We start from the raw sequence: 18,871 nt of genomic DNA, 5'->3' as shown, positions 1-18,871 counted from the left end.
TCTGGTTAGACTCAGGACTGGGAAACCCAGTGGGACTGGGAAACCTAACTGGGTTCTGGGGCTTGAAGAGTTGGGTTGAATTCTGTTCCTGACATTTAGGTGCCGTGTGACCTTACAAAATGGGTCGAAAGTTTCTAAACCTCCATACCCTAATGTGTAAATAAGACTAACTGTACTTTCCTCATGGGTTTAATTGTGAGGATTAAATGGGATTATAAAAGGTCTATGGGGGCTTCCCTGGTGGCGCAGTGGTTAAGAATCTGCCTGCCAATGCAGGAGACACGGGTTCGAGCCCTGGTCCGGGAAGATCTCACATGCTGTGGAGCAACTAAGCCCGTGTGCCTCAACTACTGAGCCTGCGTGCCACAACTACTGAAGCCTGCGTGCCACAACTACTGAAGCCTGCGTGCCTAGAGCTGGTGCTCTGCAACAAGAGAAGCCACTGCAATGAGAAGCCCACGCACCGCAAGGAAGACTAGCCCCTGCTCACCGCAACTAGAGAAAGCCCGTGTGCAGCAACGAAGACCCAACACAGACAAAAATAAATAAATAAATAAATTTATTAAGAAAAAAGTCTGTGGTGCAGGGAGTGCCTGGCATTATGGTACTATCCTGAAGGGATACAGAGAGAGGGAGGTGTACCACAGGGAGGCGAGACCCAGCTTTGGGGGCAGACAGGGCCCAATTCTACTGTTGGAGCACAAGCTATTCTTAACCTTGATGCTCAGTTTCCTCAGCTCTAAAATGGAGATATTGCTTATTTCATAGTTTCTGTAAGGATTAAAAGCTGTCATGACTGCCTTAAGGAAACTCCTAAATCATTGGGGGTACTTGGACCCATGCCAAACTCTGGGAGACCAGGTGAGAGTCCAGGCTGGGAGACTGGGGGAGAAGCCAGGAGGGGAAAGTCTGGGAGGGTTTCCTGTAGGAGGTATTTGGAGTGCAACCAGGCTGGAGTGACAGAGAGAGAGGAGGAGGGTCTGGTGAAGAAACCAGGTGGAGAGTTTGTGTAGGAGCTGGCTACCAAGTGAACAGGGTCAGGCCATGGTGGGAGAGGCGTAGTTGGGGGCAGAGGGTTCATGTGGGGGCCATGGCTCCCATGGCCCCATGGGTGTAGGAGGAGGCCTGGGGAGTTTGACTTCTGCAGCGGGATACTTCTGAACCAGAAGCTCTGGAGCTCTGGTCTGGTAGGGAAATGGCCCTCTCCTCTGCCTCCCATGTTCTGGAGGCTGCTTCTGCCGTTCAAGCTTCTCTTAGCTTCCCGAGATGATCACCTGGGAAACCTGGGGAGGCAAGGAAGGAGAGGGCAGCACTTGTGTGACACCTTGGGGAATCCTGGCCTCAGGCTGGAATTCCGTTGGGAATGCAGGAGCACACAGTGGGTTGTGTTGCCGTGGGAGCTTGCCGAACACTTCCCTGAGGCTAAATTGGCTCCAGCTGGCCCAGACCAAGCCCAGTCCCACCTTCCAGGTCAGCAGCTTTGTCATTAGACCTATGATTGTGACACTGTGTCCTGCTTTGGGGTCGTCTTAGCCCTTAGACACCTGGGGATCCCAGAAGAAATGTTGATTATTGGGTGGTTGGTAGCAGGGCTTTCCTTGACCTGAGCTGGTCTCCCACTCTCCCTTTTACTTCCTTTCTAATAGATACACACACACACACACACACACGATGGCAGAGGCTCTAATGCTGTAGATACGGTAGTTAGCAAGGCAGTTAAGGTCGTTGCTCTCAGGAGCTTTCCCTGAGGTCGGGAGGTCTGTCTGGATCACTGAGTAGGAGAGGTCATTGAATGTTCAATGAATGCATGTAATATTTATTTTTTGGATTGCTAAATAAAATGAGAAAAATGTTTTGGGGACATTTCTTCTGGGTTATCCACAATGACTCTATATGAAAGCATCACTGGAAACAGCATGCCCGGGCTTTTGGGCTTACACCAGACTTGAGGTCAAGTCTTGAAGGACTTTTAGTTTCCTTATCTGTAAAATGGGATAATGTTACCTTCCTCCTGGGTTATTTTGTGATTATAAATATGTAAGAGATCTGACACTTTGACCTTTAGTGGGAACCCAGCAAATGAAAGCTGCCGTCATCATCACCATCATTCATTCCCTACATCACCACCACTACCACCACCATCATGGTCGGCAGGGAAAGGAACCCTGGGTTGGGAGATGGGGAAGCAGAGGGCGTGTCAATAGGCAGAGCTCAGTTTACATGGCTGGCTCCCTGGGAATTGGATTTGCAAACTTCTGTTTTGCATAGTGGCAGAGTTTTGCTTGTTATCCCTTTATTACTATCCCAGAGACTCCTTCTTTTTTTTTTTTTTTTGCGGTACGCGGGCCTCTCACTGTTGTGGCCTCTCCCGTTGCGGAGCACAGGCTCCGGACGCGCAGGCCCAGCGGCCATGGCTCACGGGCCCAGCCGCTCCACGGCATGTGGGATCTTCCCGGACCGGGGCACGAACCTGTGTCCCCTGCATCGGCAGGCGGACTCTCAACCACTGCGTCACCTGGGAAACCCCAGAGACTCCTTCTTATCATCCCAATTGCCACCTCTCTCTAGTTAGCCTCAGTCCTTCCGAACCAGCGCTCTCTCCCACTTGAGCACCTCCTGTGGGCTGAGTGGACACTGCAGAGGACACAGAGATGCATGAGACATGGTCCCATCCTGCAAGGACTTCAATTCTCACAAGGCAAATGAGTCAAAGCGGGTGTGAACACAAGTTCCATGGGGTGATGATCTCAAAGACAGTGAAGGGATGGGTGAGAGTCGAGCTAACGTTGATTGACAACCTACAACTGTCAGGCACTGTTCCCTTACCTGATGTTCAGACCGGTCCTCTTAGGTAGTTGCATTTTCAGCTGAGGAAAAGGAACATCAGAGAGATTAAGTAGAGTGTCCAGCTTCACACCGTTGGGAAGTGGCTCCAAAGTTCTTTTGATTGCATTCACTATCCTTTGGCCTTCAGTCACACCTGGCTGCAGAGCCGATGAACATGCATTAACAGGCTTGGTGAGTTCCACCAGTGAGGAGTCCACGGGGTTCAGATTCCAGTGCTCTTCACAGCTGTGTGGACCTGGGCACGTACCCATCCCTGCCCGGAGAGGTCTTTATAAGCCTGCATGAGCTGAAGTTTGCAGTGCACATAGTTGGCCTTAGGATGTGTGTCTGGGGCTCCGCCAACCCATCTATTGACCCTCTGCCACAGCCTCCCAGATGACGATGCACATGGCACTTGCACAAAGCTTGAGCTTTGGGAGTTCCTTACTTACAGTGAGCAGAAGTCTCTCTCTGGGGGCTTCTTCCTGCTGGTGCTGGACGTATCCCTTGGGCCACAGGGATGAATGTCGCTTCTTCTTCCTGGCAGTTCATGTCTCTTCTCCAGGGAACATACTCAGTGCCAGCTGAAAATGCAACTATTTAAGAGGTCTGTGGAATGTGGTTCCCATTCATCTCCTTATCCCAGACATCTCCTTGCATCAGCTCCCATTTGTCCAGGTCCCTTGTAAGAGTCAGACAAGAGCCAAACCCTGTTCTCCAAGCATGGCACGATCAGAGGGGAGGAAATGGCCTTTCCCATGCTTGGATCTGTTGCCGAGGACCACGGAGGGTTTCACGGCGGCCTCGTCATGCTGTTGCTGGCATGAAGGTGTGCATGTGCACGCGTGTGTGATGAACAAAGGTAAGGTGATGGGTGTAAACTGTGTGTTCAGGGGAGGGTCTACACATTCCCTCTGTGGCATGTACTCTGGGTCAGGGCCCTGCCAGGCAGAGGCTGGCAAAAGAGTTGGGAACTATACTCAGACACTAGAGGATGCTGTCCTGTCTGCAAGAAGCTATGGTCTGACGTCACTGAGAGGAATGTGATGGCAGAGGAAAGTCCAGCAGCTCATGACAAGTGTGTGCAGCAATGTGGCTGGAGCAGAAGGTGCTAAGGTTCAGAAGGGAGCTGCGGGAAGTGCCTGTGTTGGACTCGGCCATGCAATCAACTGCCGTAGGTTCTTTCTTCTTACCGTCTTCTCTCCGCATGGCTCCTGGCACCCCACAAGCCTTCTCGCTTGTGTGCTGCAATAGCCCCCTTTCTAGTCTCCTGCCAGTTTTTGCCCCTACCATCTAACCTACACATCTCAGCCCCCTGAATCTTCTTAAAGCACCACTTTAACCGTGTCCCCTCCTGCCCCACACCTTCCTTGGCCCCCATGACCACCTTCACGTTCCACAGGAATCCTGTTCTCATCCAATAACTTATTGCATTTCCATACCTTTCTTTTCTAAGCTCAATTCCATCAAGCCCAAGCTCATTTATTTTTATTTTTTTGATTATTAATTAATTACTTTTTGGCTGCGTTGGGTCTTCATTGCTGCACGCGGGCTTCCTCTAGCTGTGGTGAGCAGGGGCTGCTCTTCATTGCGGTGTGTGGGCTTCTCATTTGGTGGCTTCTCTTGTTGTGGAGCACAGGCTCTAGGGCGTGGGCCTCAGTAGTTGTGGCACGTGGGCGCAGTAGTTGTGGCTCGCGGGCTCTAGAGCGCAGGCTCAGCAGTGGTGGCGCACGGGCTTAGTTGCTCCACAGCATGTGGGATCTTCCCAGACCAGGGCTCGAACCCATGTCCCTGCATTGGCAGGTGGATTCTTAATCACTGTGCCACCTGGGCTTCTCTCCAAGGTGGGCTGGGCCTTAGCTGTTTGCATCCCATTCCTTCCTGTTTCAACCTCAGCTCTTCACTTCATCAGAACAGAATGGTCTCCCCAAACCAGAGCTTCCCCGCCAGGGTGCCTGGTCACACCATTTGTGCCGAGAGTGGGCTATACTTGTGTGATACATTGGGCCCACCAGCCCTCTGAGTGTCAGAGGGAGGCCTTGGGTGGCCAGAGCCTCTGGCCTGACCACAACTAGTCCCAAGCAGACCTTTTCATTTACCCCAGCTTGCCATATACGAATGATCATTTCCTGTAAGTCACGACACGACCGTGGAGAAGGCTGGGAATGGCCTAAGCAGTGGCCGTTTCCTGGGGTGAGGTGGAATGAGATCCAGATACCCGGAGAACTCTCAGAGGACCACGCCTTGCCCGTAACTTTTCATGACCCCACCAATGTTGTGCAACTTTCTCTTCCGTACTAGGTGTGGAAGGGTCACTGCTCCTGTATGTCAGGAGAGCAAGAAAGGGCCCCTCCTCTTCACCCAGGGCTGGGAGGGGTGCCTGAGCTACTGTGTGAGAGTGGGCCCTACCCTGGGACCCTGGCAAGTACAGGGTATCAGGGCGTTCAAAGGTTCTTTTTTTTAATTGAAATATGGTTGATCTACAGTGTTGTGTTAGTCTCAGGTATACGGCAAAGTGATTCAGTTATACATACATATATATATGTATATTCTTTTTCAGATTCTTTTCCATTATAGGTTATTGCAAGGTATTGAATACAGTTCCCTGTGCTATACAGTAGGTCCTCGTTGTTTATTTATTTTATATACAGTAGTATCTGTTAATTCCAAACTCCTAATTTATCCCTCCCCAAAGGTTCTTGTCCAACCACACTAGTTATAGTTTTTAAAAAATGTTTATTTTAATTAATTAAATTAATTAATTAGGTTGTGCCTGGTCTTAGTTGTGACAGGCGTGCTCCTTAGTTGTGGCTTGTGGGCTCCTTAGTTGTGGCATGCAAACTCTTAGTTGCGGCATGTGGGATCTAGTTCCCTGACCAGGGATCGTACCTGGGCCCCCTGCACTGGGATCGCGGAGTCTTAACAACTGCGCCAGCAGGGAAGTCCCTAGTTATGGGTTTTTAAGGGGGTGCCGGGTGGGTGTTTTTCAGACCACAAAGAGCTCCCCTTTTCAAGCAGACCCCTAGATTTCTCTGAGGCTGGGGGGTGTGGGCTGAAAAATGGACAATCAGAAGTGCATCCCGGACAAGACCAACTTCAGGCAATGTGGCGGTGAGGGAGCTCACTTCAGCATGCTTCTCCACCTCACCAGTCCTCCTGCCTCCTTGGAGGACCCTTGGACCCAACTCTGACACTCTGGTCCTCTTTTCATCAAGGTATGCCCCCCATCTCTCAAGCCCTGCCCCTGATAGTGCCAGTTTGCTGATCTGAGGACAGTCTCTGGGCTGCTAAACGCCCACACCACTCTTCTTGCTTCTCATCATTATACAGGAAGTGTGATATAGTGGTTAGGGCCTTGGAGAAAGAGCCACACTGCTGTGTGAGTCTGGGTATGTTTCTTAACCTCTCTGTGGCTCATCAGGTAAAAATGGTATTATAGCACTTACTTTATAGGGTTCTTACGTAGTGTAAATGAGTTAATACTTGGAAGACATTTTTGTACCATATCAGTATTATTATTACCCTATTAGAATAAGTGGCATTATGTGTCTGTCTCTCTCTCCCTGCACACAGTGAAGACCATTGGGGACCCAGTTCCCTCAGAGCCTTCCCAGCACGTGCCCAATGTATAGCCAGCCACCAATATACTGAATTAATGAAGAAGGACTCCTAATATTCACCTTTCAACAGAAGCCTTCAGGCCACACCTTGCTTTGGTCATAGGAGGCTCCTACCTGTACTGAACTGGTGTGAAGGGAACCAAAAAACTATCTCACCATACTTTTTAGGCTACTGCCTGATAAGTAAATGAGTGGACAAGTGAATGAATGAGTGAACAAAACCAGGACGGAATAAAGGCCTGGGGTCCCTGCCCCTGACTCCCCACCTTGGTCCTCAGGTTGCTGGGCAGGAAATTCAGAACAAAAAACCTCTGGACAATAGCTCCATTGCCCAGCAGCCCAGGCCATGGGTAATTCTCAGTGCTGGAGCGGGTGGTGGTGTGTGTGTGTGGGGTGCTGTAGCTGAGGCCCAGGTCCTTGCTGTTCCTTTTTCCCTCCTGCGCTCCTGTCTGGTTACCTGACACACCTTTAGGAAAGCTTTCTTGCAGTGGAGCTGTGTAGTGGGGCTGGGCTGTGTGATTACTTCCTTAGGGTCCCATCCTCCTGGGGAGCCTTCTTCAGTGACTCCCTGCTTCCCACTTCCCATCACTCAGGCCTCTTGCATGCTGTCCTCCCCTCCATGAGTGGGACCCATTCGGGTCCTCTCTCCATCTCTGTCTAGGTCCCTGACCACCCCAGTGGAGTGTCAGGCTCTGGGGACTGGCCACTCTCTATTTCATCCCCTGAGGCACAGGTGTATCATCCTTTCTGAGCAGGGACCCTGCAGTGCACTGGACTTGGGCTCTAACCTATTCTTCCAGGGGGAAGAGAAGAGTGTGTTCCTGGAGGTCTTGGTGTGAGAGCAGAGCCAAAGCCAGGTGCTCAACCCTGGCGGCACCAAGGAAGCTTTATAAAACATGCAGGTGCAGCCTGGGTGATTTTGGTGTGCAAGTCCAGACAGACAATCAGAATGAAGGGGAAGGACTCTAACAGCTGAGCTAGGCTTGACTGCCCATCCAACGGATGGCCTCTTCTGGTTTGGTGTCAGTGGAAGCGAGGATGTGAGGATGGGAAGGTGAGTGGGAGACCTCATCATCTCCAGGCTGTCAGACTTGTCTCCTTTCCTCCCTAAGAAGGTTTACCTCACAGGGAAGGTTCTCCCCATGCTTGTTCTAATAATTTCTAACCACATCTTCTATCAAAATCAACATTTCGGTTCGGAGAGCATTCGTGGATGCCTAATCAAAGCGTAAAGCTCTGTGATGGTAGAATATGGATCAAGGCTCTCAGAGTGGAGAGGATTGTGATGTTCTCGTCCAAACCCTTACCTGATTTAGGAATCCTCCTACAGTGAGCCCAGTGGACAGCTGGTTAGCACACCTTGGGCTCGAGACTTCTAGGGACAGGAGACTGCTTCCTCTCTAGGCAGTCCATTCCCATTTGGGCTGGCTTTAATCATCAGAGCCGTGTTTATCACGAAGACAAATAGTCGCCATTTACCGAGCATCGACTATGACCAATTTTGGCCTTGAGGCACATGGCACAAAAATCAACAATCAAATCAACTTTATTATATTCATGATGTGGCTTACTGATGGGTGCTCCCACCATCTGTGGCTTCCCACTTAAATGAACTATTCTTGCTGCCTTGGTGCTAAACTCAGCTATTTCCATGCCAACAATAAGATTTTAAATTGCTCGTCTTTTAAACTGATTTCAGTGCTTTGGAGATGCTGCCCTGGTTACTAACCTAGCGGCAGGGAATCTACCTTCCCTTCTATCCCCTGACCCGTCTGCTGGCCCACCAAGTCCGTACTTTACATATGTGGCTAATTTATGCTTTTTCTTTTTTGTAACAGCTTTATTGAGCTATAATTCACATACTGTACAATTCAACCATTTAAAGTGTACAATTCGATGTTTTTGTACTATTTTCACAGGCTTGTACAACGATCACCATAATTAGGTTTAGAACATTTTCATCACTCCAGAAAGAAACCCCATACTTTACCAGTTACCTCCATTCTCCCCAGCCTGGAGGTGGTTTGGCAACCTCAGATCTGCTTTCTGTCTCTACAGATTTGCCTCTTCTGGACGTTTCATATAAATAGAATCATGCAATATGTGATCTTGCATTGTAGCATGTATCGGCGATTCATTCCTTTTTACTGAGAATGATATACCATCGTATGGATACGTTGCATTTTGTTTTTCCATTCATCAGTTGGTGGACATTTGTGTTGTTTCCATTTTGGCTGCTGTGAATAGCGCGGCTGCGAATGTGGTGTCTTTGTGTCACCATTCCTGATCACTGAGAAGAACGTGTTCAGACCATCTTTTCCGATGATTGTGAGTGATGTAGTGATAAGGGCTACCCTGCTCACCCATCTAAGCCCTCAGCCTTGACACAACTGCTCAGGGATTCAGGGCCTCCTCGGTGTCCTCCTGTGCATCACCATCGGGGTGGAGGGGGCACGCGTCTCCTCTTTCCCTCTTCTGATCTCCAGGAAAGGCAGTTTGGAGCAGAATCGTCTGGGTTGGGCAGTCACCAGAAACACTTTCCCTTTCAATGGGTAGGCAGCAGTGTGCAGACCACAGTGGCCAGAGACAGTCTTACAAGGAGTTGTCCCCACGGGCCACCTTAGTGCAGTTTTCTGTTCCCTCACCACTAGGCCCTTGTCCTGGGGCCTCCCCCTATTGCCTCCATCCAGGAATCCCAGGCAGAGGCCACTGGAGAGGGCAGCTTTGGTCTCTTCTCTTGCACCAAGGCTGGGCTTGGGGCATGGGGGAGGGGTTGGCTGGGGTCTCTGGGCAATAGGGTGGTGACAAGTGAGATGCAAACACTTCCGGCCCTGCAGTGTTCTGGGCTGCCCCAGCAAAGAGGGACTCCCCCTGGGTGAGATCTGGGCCGCCCTACAGCCTGAAAACCACAGGGTCCCTTGTAGCCGGCTTTGTCCTCACCTTAAACAAAAGGCAGTCCTGGAACCAGGGAACCAGGTGAGTTCGGGTGGAGGGGCTGAGATTTCAGGGAGGGCTCTGGGCTGCAGTTCTGTGCTCAGGACTTCAGGTGAGGTCTCTCCCCTCCAAGTCTGCCCAGGTGTACTCTGTTGGGGAGGAGAAGTGGGGAGCTGGTCGTCCTCCCTCCCCAGGGCTGCCATACCTGTCTGACCAGCCCCTCCCTCTCTCCTTCCGCCTTCTCTGCGTCTGATTTGGCACCGAGCCCATATCCCTCCCTTTGGTCTCAGGAAGGTGAAGTCTCTCTTTCCTGCACGGTGTGGGAGTCTGTTGGGGAAGGGGTAGCTTGCATTCAAATCACTCCTTGGAAAATTAAGCATTGTTTAAAGGGGCTGAGAGAGGGCCTGGTACAAACAGGTACTGCCTGGTTCTGTGTGGCAGGAGGCCAGGGCTGGGGAGGGTGGGGAGGAGAAAAGAGGGGTGGGGAGAAAGGGATGTGGTCTCTGCGTCCCCTCTAAGAGTCTTTGTCTTTGTCTTTCCGGAAGGGACTTCAAAGTGTGTCCTTTTGTGTGTACGTGTGTGTGATCTGGTGTGTGTGATCCGAGGGGAGCTTATCAGTGTGTCTGTCTTTTTGGATTTGTCTCTCTTCCAAGGAGGGGGCTTCTGGTCTCGCTGTCCCTCTGTAGGGGTCTCTATGCCTGTCCTCTGGAACCCTGGGTGTCTTTACTGGAGAAGGATAGGGAGGCATCTGCACATCTGCCCCCCGTGATAGGTGGTCAGGGTAGCAGTCACCCTCTCCCCTGGGTTGGGGGTTGGGGGCTGTGGGCCACCTGTCCCTCTACCCCCAGGGGATCTGTTGGTCTCTAGTTAACAGCTATCCAGTCCCCACTTCATGCCCTGCAGGATCTTTCAGAGAATCTAGCCCCAGCCATTAGAGAATCGAAGCTGGAATCTCTGCCTCGGGGACCCAAACCTCCTGTTTTCCACCCACAGCCTGCCCCACCCAGGCCTGGGGTGCCTTACTCAGCTCCCCATTCTCCAGCCTTCTGCAGGTGCGTGCTGTGCCCCAGCCCACTCTCCTGACTCATTCTCATAACGGGTTTGTGGAGACAGGTGCAGGGACTCTTCCCCTTCTCCTCTGGCCATCTGGGGGCCTGGGAAGAGAAAGAGAAGGAGGGCCCAGGTGGCTGCAGGTTGACTCACCATCGGTGCCCCCCACTCCACAGTTCTGCCTCCTTTCCTGTGATTCACCCACTGGGAGCTATGGGAATGACTCCCCAAGCAGCAAGGAGAGCGATGAGATGAAGTCCCCGCCGACGTAGCTGCCTGCTCTCCTGCGCTCTCCCAGCCTGCTCACTGGCTCTTGTTCACCCTCCTCTGTGCCTTTCAGCCCGGCCCAGGGAATCCCGTGATCTTTTTATTTTTTATTTATTTATTTTTTTGCGGTACGTGGGCCTCTCACTGTTGTGGCCTCTCCCGTCACGGAGCACAGGCTCCGGACGCGCAGGCTCAGCGGCCATGGCTCACGGGCCCAGCCGCTCCGCGGCATGCGGGATCCTCCCGGACCGGGGCACGAACCCGTGTCCCCTGCATCGGCAGGCGGACTCTCAACCACCGTGCCACCAGGGAAACTCAATCCTGTGATCCTGGGAAGAGAGAAAGACACGGGGTTGTGTCCAGGACAAGTGCTGTGTTGGACCTCACGTTAACTTGCATGTACAGCCCCAGAGGGAAGACAGCCTGTGTGTGTGTGTGTGTGTGTGTTCATTCATTCATTTCACAAATGTTTACCCAGCCCCTCTTGGCATTGCACCAAGGGCTGGGGGCACAGCAGTAACTAAGGAGAGACTGGGCAAATGGTTGACCTCGGGTTCAAGGATTCGGAATCCAGCCCTGTCCTCCAAACTGGGCAGACCTTCATAATCACTCCAAGTGGAGAGAAGAACACGAAGGACACGGGGTGGTGCCTCTGGGGCGTCAGCTGCTCAGAGGAGACCCAAATGCCACAGATCACTTTCCTGCTCTGCTCCTCAGTCTGTGCATTTATTTCCCACAGCAGGGAAGGAGATAAGACCTAGGATCCAGGGTTGCAGTGGCTGGGCCACCCCGCAAGGCTCTGTTAGGGAACAGGTAGAGGCTGGCAGCCCTTGCACGTCTCACATTCACGGAGTTACCCTTTCCTGGGCTCTGCGGTGGTGCAGGGGTGGGCTCCGGGCGGGCGCAGCTCTCTGCTGCCCCCACCTGAGTCCGGCCTGTAGGTGGCAGGTGTCAGGTTAGGCCCTGCCCCCTCAGGGCCTAGCCACTCAGCTACAAGGCCGATCCCCTCCTCCTGGGCTGGGCTCTTTCTTATAAGAGGCCATCCGGGGAGCTGCACCCCACCTAGGAGCAGCTTCGCAACTCCTCGAGTCTCTGTGTGCTTCAGCCTGCTCGCCTCCTCTCCAGCCTCCACCATGTCCATCAGGGTGACCCAGAAGTCCTACAAGGTGTCCACCTCCGGCCCCCGGTCCTTCAGCAGCCGCTCGTACACCAGTGGGCCGGGCACCCGCATCAGCTCCTCGGCCTTCTCCCGGGTGGGCAGCAGCGGCAGCTTCCGGGGCGGCCTGGGCAGCAGCATGAGTCTGGCTGCAGGTTACAGTGGGGCCCCGGGTCTGGGGGGCATCACAGCTGTCACGGTGAACCAGAGCCTGCTGAGCCCCCTCAAGCTGGAGGTGGACCCCGACATCCAGGCCGTGCGCACCCAGGAGAAGGAGCAGATCAAGACCCTGAACAACAAGTTCGCCTCCTTCATCGACAAGGTGAGGGCTCCCCCTGCGTGGCCCGCGGTGCCTGGGGCCGGACCAGGATCCCAGCCCTTTCTCTTGGTCACCCCACCCTCGGTGGGCACATCTCCAGCCCCTCCCTGGCGTCCTGCTGGGCCCCACCCACTCTGGCACCGCTCCCGCTTCCGACGGATGTCTCGGCGCCCTCCCCCGGCCCCATGCACTTTGGTTTGGGCTGGGGAAGGGATAGAGAGGGGGTCCGGGCGGCTTCGGACTCTAAATCTTGGGGCTCCCTCCCTCACTCGCCCATCTCACCCCAACTCGGGGTCTGATCGTCTGTAAAGCTTTCAGCTCTGGAAGAGTCCCAGCTGTTCAACTGGCGTGTGGGAGGGCAGTTCCTCCCTCAGGTTCACCCTTCTCCCTAGCATGGCCCCAAGGGCTTCTCAACAGTGCTCCCGTGCTTTAAATTTTTTTTTTTTTAAATAGGAGATTGATAGGATTCTGGGAGAAGAAAGCGGCTGTCTTGATTCAAACAGGCAAATATTGATCCAGGCCTTCGGCGTACCGGGGCCCAAGTGTTGGGGGCATCAAGATGAGTCATAACTTGGCCAGGGCCCCGGGAGCCGGCCGTGTGGGCGGCGCCGGGCGGGGCCGAGGCCCGCGGTACTGGGGACCCGCTCCTCTGCCTGGGGGCGTGTATCGGTGTGGGGTGGACGCCAGGGCCTGGCTTCAGAAAAGCCCATCCAGGATTCAAAGTCTGCGGGCTTGCGACACCCCACCTGCGTTTCACGTCCTGTTAAACCCCACGATTTACGGCTTTAGATAAGGCGTCTGTCCGCTAACGCCCCTCTCCCCGCTCGGCCCTGGTCCCCTCTCACTCTTCCCTACTACCCCGGCTCCGCTCCAACGAACTGGCTCTGCTTTCCCATGGAAGGCGCCAGGCCGGGTTTTGCAGCCTCGGGGGTTTGCCTCCTCAGGGGCCCCAGGGCCCCCAGCGCGCTGGAGGCTCAGCCCCTCCCTGCTGACTAGCTCCTGGGAGGCATTTTGGGAGCGGAAGGAGGGAAATCCTGGGGCAGATTAGCGCCTTTAGGAATTGGAGTCCCCCGGGAAACCGGCGCTCCCCAGATTTTGGGAAGTGCTTGCTGGTTCCTTGGCTTTAAGCAACCTTCACTTTACTTCTTGACTGCGTTTTGCTAGCGCTGGGGTCCTCCCAGTGAGTAGCTAAGCACAGGCCGAAGGTTCCCAGTGCTCTGCCCTTTCCTTGGATGGACTACCTTGCTAAATCTGATTTCCTCATCTACAAAATGGGCACGCTAATCCCTAAGTCAAAGAGGTTTTGCCTATTCAAGCATAAAATGTAAGAGCTTAGCAGTGTTTGGCCTACATTAAACAGTCTAATAAGGCTAAATGTTATTATCACTTAGTTTTTATAATTTTGGGGCAGAATGAGCTGGGGAAGAAAGAGATTTACAGAGAGAGATTTGCTGGATCTGGACCAGACCCTTAAAATAACCTTCTGAGTCCTCCCAATTTAAAAGAAGTCCAACTTTGGGTTGACTTAAAAAAAAAAAAGAAAGAAAAAAAGTCCTTCCTCTTCTTGGAACCAGTTTATTATTCTTTCTTTTTAAAAATTTCCCTTCCAACGTGCCTTAATTTCATCCTAAAATCTGGATTCCTTGAGCCCCAAGGAACCTAGGACCTTTGTGTTTGGGACAGGAGGACAGGGTTGTGGATTCGGGGTAGGGTAGGGTAGGGTGGGGTTGGATGTTGAGCTCAAAGGAAGGGCTGTGGGGAGGAGGGTCTTCAGTTTGCAGACAGATTTACCTTGTTTCTTGCCTCTTCCCTGGCTAAAAGTGACTTCTGCACAGGGGTGGGGCTCTGGATAGGGCTCGCCTGAGTTCTTCTAAGCCATTGCAGGGCTGAGGAGACCCAGGCTCAGAGAGGGGAAGTAATTCAAGATCAGGTAGCAGTGTTTGGCTAAAACCTAGGTCTTCTGGCGAATGCTCTCCAGGCTGTAGGGCTAAAGTTTCCTTATAGTCAATGAGTCCCTCAAAGCCACTCCAAATAATAATCATGATGATAATATTATTTGCTGTGAACAATCTACATTTTTTTCAATCATATATAAAGTGTTAATTAAAACTTGGCTACTTTTATTGACTGCAATATTACAATCGAAGTCGATAAGAACCATTTGTTTTGCAAATATAGCTTCAACATAAACTGCTAGCTATCCTCTTACAACCATGTATCCCCTTCTTTCCCCCCAACTCAGCACTAATGGGGTTCCGGAGACCCCACTGCTTGGGGATTTGGATGAGGGGAAAAGACAAGAGCTTGCTTCATGCCAGACTTTGAGCCCTGGCCTGATGTGCGATGTGGACCTTTCTGCCTCATCGTGCAGGTGCGGCACCTGGAGCAGCAGAACAAGATTTTGGAGACCAAATGGAACCTCCTGCAGCAGCAGAAGACAGCCCGGAGCAACATAGACAACATGTTTGAGAGCTACATCAACAACCTCCGGCGGCAGCTGGAAACCCTGGCCCAGGAGAAGCTGAAGCTGGAAGTGGAGCTTGGCAACATGCAGGGGCTGGTGGAGGACTTCAAGACCAAGTGAGCCTCTGTCATCCCACCCTGCCCGGCCCCTTGGGACCAGAGGCCTAAAACACCAAGGCCCTCTGCTGGCTGGGCAGTGTAGTCTTATGTAATTAGAGTGACCCCAGGACAGTCTGGGTTTATGCCCATTGTTAATAGCACCTCCCTTGCCCCTTCAGTCTCAGCGCTGTCCCAATTTGGACAACAAATTATCTGCTAATGTTTACACAGTAAACCTAAAATGGGAGACAGAGGTAGCCAACAGGCTCTCTTGTATACTAATAGCCCTAGACTCTATTTCTTCCTTACCCCTGATTTCCAGCACATTCCAGAAAGTTCTGTCTGAGGTTTCATGTCAGTGCCTGTTGCTAATCCTCCTCATATGCCTAATCCAATGTGTATTCGTGGATCTGGAGAGAGATTTCCTGCTCCAGGCCCCCCACTGGCTGATGATAGCATGGAGTAAGGGTGGGGAAACAGTAGCTGGTTGGGGCAGAAGGACCAGACCAGCCATCTCATATCTTCTTGCATTCCCATTAACTGAATTTTCTAGCTATCCTTGTCCCCCTGGAAAGACCCACAGCAACCGCACCTTTGCCTCCATCCTCTGATTATATCTGTCTCACCAGGTATGAGGAAGAGATCCAAAAGCGCACAGACATGGAGAATGAATTTGTCATCATCAAGAAGGTGAGGGAGTACCCATTCCCCCACCAGACACTGGAGGCTGGCGCTTAGAGACTCAGGCTAGAGGCTTTCTGTTCCTAAATGTTTCTAAGTAATGGGACGACATTTGGGTGCCTCCTAGGTATCTAGCATAGAAGGACAGAGAGGTAGTTAGGTGTATTTGGACAGAACTCTGGACATCAATGTTGGAACATGGTTAAGAAAACGGAGCAGTAGAATTTGAGGTCTGGCTATAGAAGGCTTCCTGGAGGGGAAGGAGGGGGGGAGGGGGAGGGGAGTGGGGGAGAGGGAAGGGTGTGTGTAGGAAGCAGAGGTAAGAGTGCTGGGGCTGGGGATGCAGGTGTGATGGGGCAGAGACTGGACTGGGTCAGGCCACACATAGTGAGGTGGGAAAGACAATTCGTTAGAAAGTTCCAAGTCCAGGCCGTTGGGTGCCCCTGGCTTGGCGTCAGGAGTGGGCACTCAGCTCAGGCTCCCCTCCCCCTGCCCCGCAGGATGTGGATGAAGCTTACATGAACAAGGTAGAGCTGGAGTCCCGCCTGGAAGGGCTGACTGACGAGATCAACTTCTACAGGCAACTGTATGAAGAGGTACGTTCTTGGGCACTGGTGACTGAGGTTCCCCAGCCCCATCAGAGGCCCCTCCCAGCCCCCAGCGCACCAACAGACAAGGGCCCACCACTGAATAATTACAGCTGCCAATAGTAGCCCGGCATGGATGTTCTATATGTTCTGTCCCCCTGCATGAGGGAGGGTTTATTATCCCACTTCACAGTTGAGAAAATGGGCTCAGAGAACTGAAATAGCCTGTCCAAGGTCACCATACACAGAGTGGTGACCCAGCTGCAGCTCAGGCCTGCTCTGTCCCCAGGGCCTTAGTTAGATTCTTTGGGCCGAATGAGAGCCCTCTGTGGGCGCCATACTGGTAGCTGAGAGCACGGAAGGGCTCTGCCCCTCTGGTTTCTCGCCCAAAGCCAGATTTCCTTTTATCCTGGCCTCATTTCATCTTTACTTCCCTCCAAGTTCCAGGTCTTTGACCCATTTTCCTTCTTTAGGAACTTTGCCTTCTCTCCAGCCCTAACTCCCGCTGTCTTGTCCTTTATGGAAGGCCCTTCTGCAGAAGGGAACTCCTTGTATGCGGGCCCAGGGCCTCACCACCTCCCTTCCCCACCACAGGAGATCCGTGAGATGCAGTCGCAGATTTCTGACACCTCCGTGGTCCTGTCCATGGACAACAGCCGCTCTCTGGACCTGGATGGCATCATCGCCGAGGTCAAGGCCCAGTATGAGGAGATCGCCAACCGCAGCCGGGCTGAGGCCGAGACCATGTACCAGATGAAGGTGAAGAGCAGCGTCACTATAGGCTGGTGTTCCCCTTCTGGCAGGTTCTGTGCCCTAGTCCTTGAGGAGGGAGCAGGATTTCAAACTGGACTCTGCCTGCTGCGAGCTGGGCTGCCGAGTAGTGCTGGGGGACAGGGACGTCCCTGTGCCCAGAGGTGTAGAGGCGGGTAGGGGAGAGATGACCTGGGTTCTGGTGACTTGGCCGAGAGGGCATTCTCCCTCGGAGGGACCGGGGGGGTCCCCTTTCAACCTCACTCCTTGTCTCACATCTGCAGTACAAGGAGCTGCAGACCTTGGCTGGGAAGCACGGGGATGACCTCCGTCGCACGAAGACGGAGATTTCCGAGATGAACCGGAACATCAACCAACTCCAGGCTGAGATCGAGGGCCTCAAAGGCCAGGTACGGGCTGGGCTGGGGGTGGGAGAGGGTCTTGGGACACCTCCGGGTGAGAGGAGATAATGCAGGAGGAGTGAGGGGTCTGGGGGTTGGGGAAGGAATCCTAGACCAGAGTCAGGAGTTGGAGGGGCAGCTGGAGTCCAGACTGCTCCTGGGAGGCTGAGGGGTGCTGAGGAGGCCCCCGTGTGAGGGGCCGGGCAGGTAGGTTGGGGGTCCAGGATGGGTCCCCCAAGCCTGCTTTATTGTATCTGTCTTATATATCAGGGTGAGATTGGGCTCTGATGCTTTAAGGAAGTTTAGAAAGCAGAGATCTAGTCCAGCTGGGGGTGGGGATAACACCGCACAGCGTCCCAGGTGAGAAGTTTGTGTGGGGAAGTGGCTGGAAGCTGCTCATGTTTCCCCGTTCCGCTTCCTGACTCTCACCCCCCTGTAGCATTTTCTTGGATTGAGCCAGGTGGAGTTGGTTAGTCCAGGTCGGGGAGAGGGGGTCCCTAAAGGAGGGGAAAGGGAGAGCGGGTGCAGGGGGAGGAGGGGAGGAGGCAAGCAGACTCTGCTCTAACTGCTTACCCGTCCCCTCCCCGCCAGAGGGCTTCCCTGGAGGCCGCCATTGCCGATGCGGAGCAGCGTGGGGAGCTGGCCGTCAAGGATGCTCAGGCCAAGCTGGCCGAGCTGGAGGCCGCGCTGAGAACCGCCAAGCAGGACATGGCGCGGCAGCTGCGCGAATACCAGGAGCTGATGAACGTCAAGCTGGCCCTGGACGTGGAGATCGCCACCTACCGCAAGCTGCTGGAGGGCGAGGAGAGCCGGTGGGTGTGGGCGTTCTCTGACCGGCCCTGGCGCCCCATCCCTGGGACCTGGGGTGGGGAGGGGTGGGACTTGAGTCCTGTTGGCCTGGGATAGGGCCAGGGGTTGGTCCTGACATCCCATGTGTCCTCTGGGTACAGGCTGGAATCTGGGATGCAGAACATGAGCATCCACACCAAGACCACCAGCGGGTACTCAGGTGAGTGTCCTGGTCCTGGGGGGGCAGGGCAGGAGGCAGCTCCTATACAGTTCCCTCCGGTATAGCTGAGGAAGCTGGGGCCCAGTTAAATGCCTTGTCCAAGGTCACGTAGCTGATCGCAAAGCTCTCTCCTGCCCTGCTCCTGGTTTTCCCCAACCATCTTGGAGGAGTGAACCAGGGGGGTTCCCTATCCCTGGGGACCACGTCCGGTCCGGAGTAGCAGGGAGAAGGGGGCGTGGCCCCTGATGTGCGCATGGGCTCCTGTGCTCACGTGGCTGCCTCTGTTCCTGACCAGGTGGGCTGACCTCACCCTATGGGAACCCTGGCTTCAACTACGGCCTGAGCTCCTACCAGTCCAGCTTGGGCTCTGGAGGGGGCTCTGGCTCCTTCAGCCGTACCAGTTCCAAGGCTGTGGTTGTGAAGAAGATTGAGACCCGTGATGGGAAGCTGGTGTCCGAGTCCTCTGACATCCTGCCTAAGTGAAAGGCTCCCGCGATCCCTCCCAGCCTCCCCAGCTCACTTGCTCCTGCAAGAAGGAGTTGTGCAGGGGAGTGTTGGAACCAAAGACCTGAGGCTCAGTCCTGTCCTTAGCCCACCCCTGGGGGAGTCAACTGCCTGGGGCTCCCTCTCTTGCCCACGCCCCCCCAAAAGCCAATCCAAGTGTCTTTTTCAGAATAAAGCTTCAGCTGGCTCTGCCAGCACATTTTGC

At 53.5% G+C, this 18,871-nt stretch overlaps 1 protein-coding gene across 1 annotated transcript; it reads left to right on the top strand.

Annotated features, from left to right (window-relative positions):
• Positions 1–11,740: 11,740 nt before the first annotated feature.
• Positions 11,741–18,871, top strand: KRT8 (keratin 8). The gene is made up of 9 exons (XM_033436214.2): positions 11,741–12,175; positions 14,544–14,752; positions 15,364–15,424; positions 15,916–16,011; positions 16,597–16,761; positions 17,037–17,162; positions 17,745–17,965; positions 18,104–18,162; positions 18,458–18,871. Exons 1-9 carry the CDS (start codon positions 11,831–11,833, stop codon positions 18,643–18,645), a joined length of 1,470 nt encoding a protein of 489 aa, XP_033292105.1. The 5' UTR covers positions 11,741–11,830; the 3' UTR covers positions 18,646–18,871.

This window comes from Orcinus orca, chromosome 11 (genome assembly GCF_937001465.1).
Source record: "Orcinus orca chromosome 11, mOrcOrc1.1, whole genome shotgun sequence".
Lineage (NCBI taxonomy): Eukaryota > Metazoa > Chordata > Mammalia > Artiodactyla > Delphinidae > Orcinus > Orcinus orca.
Note: the sequence above shows the minus strand (reverse complement) of the source record. Positions and strands in the feature narration are given on the sequence as shown.

What these genes read in the sequence shown, in the direction of transcription:
- KRT8 (XM_033436214.2), top strand. Translation starts at nt 11,831, where the DNA reads ATGTCCATCAGGGTGACCCAGAAGTCCTACAAGGTGTCCACCTCCGGC. An exon ending in AATTTGTCATCATCAAGAAG is followed by an intron (nt 15,425 to 15,915) that starts GTGAGGGAGTAC and finishes CCTGCCCCGCAG; the next exon opens with GATGTGGATGAAGCTTACAT. An exon ending in AGACCATGTACCAGATGAAG is followed by an intron (nt 16,762 to 17,036) that starts GTGAAGAGCAGC and finishes TCACATCTGCAG; the next exon opens with TACAAGGAGCTGCAGACCTT.